This window comes from Lycium barbarum, unplaced genomic scaffold (assembly GCF_019175385.1).
Source record: "Lycium barbarum isolate Lr01 unplaced genomic scaffold, ASM1917538v2 unchr_scaffold_91, whole genome shotgun sequence".
Lineage (NCBI taxonomy): Eukaryota > Viridiplantae > Streptophyta > Magnoliopsida > Solanales > Solanaceae > Lycium > Lycium barbarum.
Genome location: NW_026843542.1, coordinates 17,149 through 25,000, shown reverse-complemented (window position 1 = coordinate 25,000; position 7,852 = coordinate 17,149). Strand labels below are relative to the sequence as shown.

The 7,852-nt window shown below is 30.3% G+C and overlaps 1 protein-coding gene across 1 annotated transcript; it reads right to left on the bottom strand.

Moving 5' to 3' along the window:
- Window positions 1-1,533: 1,533 nt before the first annotated feature.
- Window positions 1,534-4,042, bottom strand: LOC132625792 (uncharacterized). The gene is made up of 4 exons (XM_060340361.1): window positions 3,872-4,042; window positions 3,645-3,758; window positions 2,641-2,764; window positions 1,534-1,795 (listed from the first exon to the last, which is right to left on the bottom strand). Exons 1-4 carry the CDS (start codon window positions 3,900-3,902, stop codon window positions 1,549-1,551), a joined length of 516 nt encoding a protein of 171 aa, XP_060196344.1. The 5' UTR covers window positions 3,903-4,042; the 3' UTR covers window positions 1,534-1,548.
- Between the last annotated feature and the right edge of the window lie 3,810 nt (window positions 4,043-7,852).

The window sequence follows — 7,852 nt, the reverse complement described above, 5'->3', positions numbered from 1 at the left end:
AAATTGTTTAAGACAAAAACATAAAAGAAGAAAAGAGAACTCTGTTACTCCACCATGCAGTTTAGGGCCCGTTAGGTAATATATACCATTTCATTATTTGCAAATACTCACGCATATAGTATTTGAACTTCAAATGGAATACTGAAAATACCAATTTGCTGATTTGAAGGTGAAGTGACATCCATGGCCAAACATAACTTCAACTTCCGAGCACTTTTTTTCAGTTTCAACGTCAAATACTCTCTTTTTCAACTTCAACTGAAATATTACCTAAACAACTACTAAAACTCATAAGAAACTCTTCTGTTCTCTCCGCATAAAACAATTAAGACAAGAAAGACACTCCCAAATCTTACTTATCACATTGGTTCGTCAAGGAAAATACCAGCTATGTACACAAAACTTAGCATGTATTGTATATCAGTAACCCATAAACCCAACTGACACCAAGTGACAAAAGCCAGGAGCAGCAAGTCATTTTTTACTAGAAAAGTAAATACTAAACCCGCAGGAAATGATATTATTAGGATCGAGTTGAAAACCATAACTCTTTGTGTTGCATCAATAGGAAAAAGAATCCTAAAGTTATTGATCTAGCAGCAAGACATTTAACATACTCCTGTTCTTTGAGAAAACAAGAAACCCCAGTTGACATAAAGATATATCTCTCCATAAAAATAGTCCCTCTCGAATCAATATTTGGTCGCCTACTTAATAAGTCTCCATTTTAAAGCTTAAGCTGGAAAAAAAACTATGATGAACTGACAAGAAAGGATAGAAGGTTGTGCTGGTGCCTGCAATCTAAGTTCTTCGTGAATACAAATGGCACGCTGAAGACCCAAAAACTGCTATGGTACTCTTCCCAGTCAAAAATTTCAAGCTTTGCCTCAAAAATTGCAAGCTTTGCCTCTCTTAATGGTCTTCACTACTCAAATATCAAGTATAATCTACTGAGGATGATAAACGTAGCTAAGAAGAAGCAGTGTTATTAAAGGCGCGCTTAAGCCCTGAAGCGAGGCTCAAAGCATGTTGAGCGCTTTGCCTCGCTTTATGTGCGCTTCAGTGTCATCATCAAGGCTCTAAGACATTCTTTTCCTTGCCAATGAGCCTCTCTTGAAAACGTGACAGTAGAAAATGATATTTAACTTTATCGTAATTTCTTACAATTTCTTTGTCCATATATTTGTTATTCATGCTTATTATTAGTAGGCTTTGACTAAACATATATATATTTGTACTTTTGCACCATTGTGCCTTTTTTCATTAAAGCCCACGCTTTATTTGCGTTTTGCGCTTAAAGCCCCAGGCTCACCTTAGAGCTTTTTTGCGCTTTTCGCTTTTGATAAACATTGAGAAGGAAAAGGTCCAACCTAGTTAGAGATCAGTTATAAAGTAAATGTTCAAAGAAAAATTCAGATCAGCTGTAGAGTTGACATTTATTAAAGACCATTAGTTTCCAATCTCACTTATATGCGTTAAAAGTCCCAGTCTCTCCCTAAATAACTTCGAAGCAGCAATGACCGTCTAAAGAAACTCAAAGACTGTGGATTATAAGAGCAAATAAAGAACATGAAACATCCAGCAATAACTTTCGATAACTAAAGCATCAGGCAATAACTTTTTTTCTGATAAGGAAAACATCAAGGAATAACTTCCACAACAACGAAGAGTAAAATGCAAATTCCAACTAGTCCTTAAGGCCTTACCTTCATTGCCATCATCAGAGGCACCATGAGCTTCCTCAACATCGTCTCCACTTTCTTCTGAGTCTGTGTTATATTCTCCTCGTTTTGTCCTAAAATTGCACCCAATTCACCCATTATCATGATATAATCCGAGTAGCTTCATGGTTCCAAAATACATGACAATAGGATCAACACGTGCTACAACCATTAGAATCCTTTGCTTCAAAGAAGGTTGTAACAATGCAAAAACAATTCAGCAATCATAAAGAACTTAATAAATGGAGCGGAATCATATTGTGGATCCATATAGCTAGCCTCGACCAGTTTGTGCTTGAGGCATACTTACTGTTGACTACACACACAAGTACTGGAGACGACCCCCACCCCCCACACAAAAAAACCCCATACTTGCACAACCTCCAGCCCACTGAAAGCAGGTCATTTGTTTACAAGTATTCATATTCAATCCAATACCTACGAGTTTAACCCCTGGAAGATCCCACATGCTGATAGGCCTAGTTATTGTTGTTTTACATAGAACATAACTAATTATTTGCAAAATCATTATCCCTCATAAAAAAGACAGAGAGAGCACAAGGTCCTCATGAATCATGATGTGCAACAAGCCTAATCATTTCAGGTTGAACATACACCTCGAAGCAATAATAATCTTTCTTCATTTGTTTATCAAGCCTAATAGTTGGATAGGGTACATAGTATGAAAATCTATGAGTTCCTTCACATCAGAAAAGACTTCCTTGCATGAAGTAGTTCAAAAATGTCGACTTTGCTTTAATTTAAAGAATATAGAGCTCGGTAGTTCAACATAAAAAGCAAAACAAATACACAAAATTAAAGTAACTAATTGACACTTCAAGAAATCATGATCACAAGTATTTAATAGATACAAGCATTTAAAACAATACTTACGAGAAGTCGCAATTTTTTTTATTACCTCAACGACTCCAACAAACTATCATACATTGTTGGCTCCTTATAAGCCATAACATCTTCTTCCTCATTTTGTGCTTCCACTTCTTCCTCCGAAGCTATCTCTGAGTTTTCTTCTCCTGAATCATCTATTAACCACCACCCACCCCAAAAACAATAAAAAAATAAAAAAAATGGGAACTTTTGGCAAATAACAGAACACAAACAAAGGAAAAAACGTTTTTATTTTTTTATTACACTCGTTATCCCATTCCATCTATGGCTACTATTATTAGGCCAACAGTTTCTTCACGATCATTTTCAATTATAACTTTTTAAATATTTCTAATATTTCGAAACTAACTTCAATATTATTTCCAAAACTTCAACTTGTCACAAGGTGGATCCAAGATTTGAACTTTATGGGTTCGGGATGCCACTGAACCCACTGACCAATTGAGTTATTGAGTTAGAAATTTAATATTTGTACATATTTAGTAGATTGCACATATAAACAATTTGAGTCAAAGCTACTAGGTTCAGCTTAACCCGTAGCTTATATTTTCCATCCGCTCCCCGTCACCAGGGGCGGCTTCACGAAATTGGTGACCTAATGCTAAACCTCAATAAGAGGCCATAAATTTGTTTAATAAATTCTATACGTATATATGTATTTGATTTTTATTTTTATTTTTTAGGCAAAAATCCCTTACCAACAAGCCAAATTTTTATCCATCGAAATTTTTGAAACTGACTAAAAAGGAAAGAATGTCACATAAATTGACACGAAGGGAGTAAGACTTTTGGGGTGTCCAATTTTTGGGGCCTAACACAGTTGCTTTCCCATTGAGCCGGCCCTGCAACGGTCACTAGTAGTACCACTACACTAACACTAATTATTCCTTAGTAACATTGTTTACAATATACTGTAAATATATATATATATATATATATATATATATATATATATATATATATATTATTTAGAAAACTATATTGAAATCAGCATTATGGTATGAATGAGTTTACCTGAGGCACTTGGAGAGGGGTTTCTATTGAGCTTTTCTTCTCTACTATAGCGACCATTTTTCTTCACATTCTGACTCTTCGCTGAAGGCTTCTCTTCATATCTTCTCTTCATACCTTTCCACACACAAAAGAAAGAAAGAAACAAACAAAACAGATAAGTAAAAGCTGATTGCAACAAAGAATCTGATTTTGATTTTAAAGTGAAAGAGAAAGAAACAAAAAAGAACCTCGTTTTCTGCCAAATCGTTGGTTGCCCATTATGCTGCAATTCAGTGACCAAAAGGGTTTTTTTGCAGGGGTTTTGAGAGAGGGTTTAAGGATGTTGAATTTTTTTGAAATGGACTTCAATTGGGCTGGGCGTGTTAGAGATGACTCGGGTCGGGTTGGGGAATGCGGGTGTGGGCGGGTTAAGAGAGGTGTCCGAATTGGCTTATTTTAAGATATTTGTTTTAAAATTGAAAGATAAAGTTATTAAATTTGATTTGAAAGATAAGCACAAACAACATTAAATTCAAAATCACACTTTGTTCAGATTCAAAATTTATAAATAACTTAACAAGTAAAAAGATTACAAAAAGTGTGATATACACTGCACATTCATGAAATTGCACAGCCATTGATATACCTAATATGCACAATATTTTTCTTTATAAAGATCAAACCGTGTGGTGTGGATGAAGTGATAAAAATATTTTGATTTTATTTGAGGATAAAATGATGCAGATTGTGTTGGAGATATTATTTTGAATTGTAACAGAAATATTGAATTGATAAATAAAAGATAAAGTTTAAAATTTGAATTTCATTTTTAAATTGGATAAACTAACGAAATTTCCCAATTGGAAAATAACCTACGTTAGTTACTAATTTACCAAAGATAACATTATTGAAGTCTACTTTATTTGCTATTCTGTTTTGACCTTTTTAAAAAAAAAAAACATTGAGTTGATCCATATCCGACTTGAAAAATGGAGATTTTTTTAATTTTAAATACATGAGGGGTATATGACTGATGACTGATAACTGATAAGCTTTTATAATATCTCAAGAATCCATTGATTAATAAATCTTGCATATTATTCAATAACTAGTTTTCGTACCCGCGCGATGCGCGGCGGCCAGTATCAAAGAAAATTAATCGTGAAAAATTATTATCTTGTTATTTGATATGATAGTTTTTTGTCATATCGCATTTACATATTTAAAATCAATAAATTTGTGAGATATTAAGTATAACTATTAATATACTAAATTTAACGTTATCAATGATGTATACTCAAACAAAAAAAAAAAACTATATTGAAAATTTGAATTGACACTTAACATCATATTACGATTGCAACTACTTTAGATATTTTGATATGAAAACAAAAAAGAAATATCGCTATAACATCTCATTGACATAATTAAAAGGAGTTCTGATATTAAAAATAATTGTTAATTAGTCAACTTTGATATTTATTTGTTTAATCCTTTAAGACATAATGACATAATTTTTATCTTCTAATTCAAATTTAAAATAATCTTTCAATACAATTTTTAAAAAATATCATACTTAATTTTAAAACTTTATGTTTTAATTACAATTCAAAAACTAACATCACGTTTTTGTGTCAAAATTGAAAGATTGTATTTAACCAAGTAAAATTTGTACACAACCTGCTCTTTGGATATGTCACCTTCTATTATTAGCTCGTCCCTCGATTTAATATCTTCACTACCTATTCTCCTTTTAATATTGGGATAATTTAAGAGAGAACACTTTTAAAATTTTCTTTCATAACACAAACCTCTCTAGTGGTTGCAATAGTATATTTATCTCACTTGATTTCTTTATGACACTGACCCCATTTTAATGTTCAAATTTGTCACATAATATTTGAATAATTTTAAAATAAAAATGTTGGATTGTGTAACAAAGAAAGCTATATAGCCAAAAGAAAAATGTCATCCAGTAGAATGATATATTAGAATACGGAAAGATGATACACGCAAACTCCAACACAATCTAAACAAAAACCTTTAGGATAATTGAATTCTTTTTTTATGTGAAACTTGTTATGTTTCAAAAATTACAAATAGTGAACAAACAAATATATTCTAGGTTATCGTACCTCATTAATATTTTGACTATTCTCCATTTGTGATTCTAGTTCAGTAAATATATATCTCCACCTACATATAATTGCAATACATTTTACATAAGTAAAAGAGAACTGATATGACAGTAAAAAGAAAATATGAAAGTTTTTGCATCATTAAAAGTCAGACACTTAAGAGAAAGTGGAATTCAAAGAATGAAGAGAAGGCGAGGAATGTACCAATTAAATCCTGTAAATAGAGGATAGATCATATTCAAATGTATCGATATCCTCACATTATCTTTATCCTCATACAAATTTAATTCAAAAACTTTATCTTTCACAATTTGTTTTCTAATTCAAATTTCAAAGATTTAATCTTTCAATTGAAATTCAATAAAATGTATTGATGTATCCCAAATTTTTTTATTCTTAACGTTATAAATATTCCTTTAAAATTACCAAAAGATTACTTCGTTGATACCAAATAAATTTTAGATATGTGACTTTGGTGATACAAAATAAATTAAAGCTTATCTTTAAAATATTATTGTAAAAAAGTGCAAAATAGGGAACTTAAGGAATAAATTCTTTATATGATTCTATAAATTAATTCTCTAATTAATACATAATATTGTATAAATTAATATTTCTATTAAATATAAATATGCTAGGGAACCTAACTACTTTAAAAAATTGATGATCCGTCTAATATTTATTTATATTATTATTTTACCTAGCCACAAATGTAATAACTTATTTAAAAGAAGCCTCATCTCCTTCTCATAGTTGATATCATTCAAAATCCAATTACAACTAAAAAAATGTATCTAGTTAATTTTGAAGTTAGAAAGGTAAAACAGATACATATAATCATAACAACCACATAAAGTATTTCAAAGAGAGAAAAATAAAAGCAAACAAAATGCCAAATAAATTCTTATAAATTCAAAATACATTCATTCATTCCTTGCACGAATGATTTGGTAAAACTCTTGTACATATTTCGTCTATCCGTTGCGTTTGTGAGATATTTGTATACATCATTGAAACTTCAGATATCTTAATTACATCTGTGACAAAAGATAAATGTGTAATGTTATTGTAAACAAAAACTTAAACTTAATAATAATAATAACAACAACAACAACAACAACAACATTAAATCAAGCATGAAATTAACAATTTGGTAAAACTCCTTTATATATTTCGGTTCTCCACTGTACTTGTTTATTTTTCAAATATTCATTTCGCATTTGTGAAATATTTGTATATATCATATCTGTGGAAACTTCAGAATCCTTAGTTACATCTGTAACAAAAGATAATTATAATGTTAATTGTAAACAAAAAAACAAAATAACAATACTTGTAATAAAGTTAAATCAAGCATAATAATGTACCTTAACAATTATTGAGATAAATTTGATGTGCATAACCTATAATTTTTTTATCCATTGTAGAAAACCTATATGACAAAAAGAAATTATATATTAAGATATTAGCATACGAAAACTATAATCACATACTCATAAACATTGTCCAAGTGGACACATACATATGAAGTGACAAATATCTATATAAATAACACATATCTATCACTTGTTGGTTTAGTAGCAACATATAATTTTGATTATGATTTAGTAAAAACTTTAATAACAAAGTGGTACTGCATTCATTAACGTCTTAATATAAAGAAGAATATTAGAATTTTCATTTCTATCATTTTCAAATCTATAATAATTTTTTCAAGATCACCATAATTCTTTGTTCATAATTGAAAGTTGATGGATAGCCTATCACAAAAGTGGGTTAAATGCTATAAGCTTAAAAAAAATTACTATCATCTATAGGATCTGAAATTTACATCCAAATAAAAAGTTCACTACCAATAACGTGACAAAAAATAAAATACATTATAAGATAACATTTTTTAAAGAATAAAGGTTCAGATAGCTCACTTACTGATTGCTGGCCAGATGCCTGGATATGAGAGAATAGATATTGATTTATGTTTCACTGAAGGGGTATATATAAGAGGCCTAAAGAATTGGAGTACAACTCGAATTTTATTTAAACTCAAATTCCAAAATCATATCAATTCGTTATGAATAGTTATTTAAAATT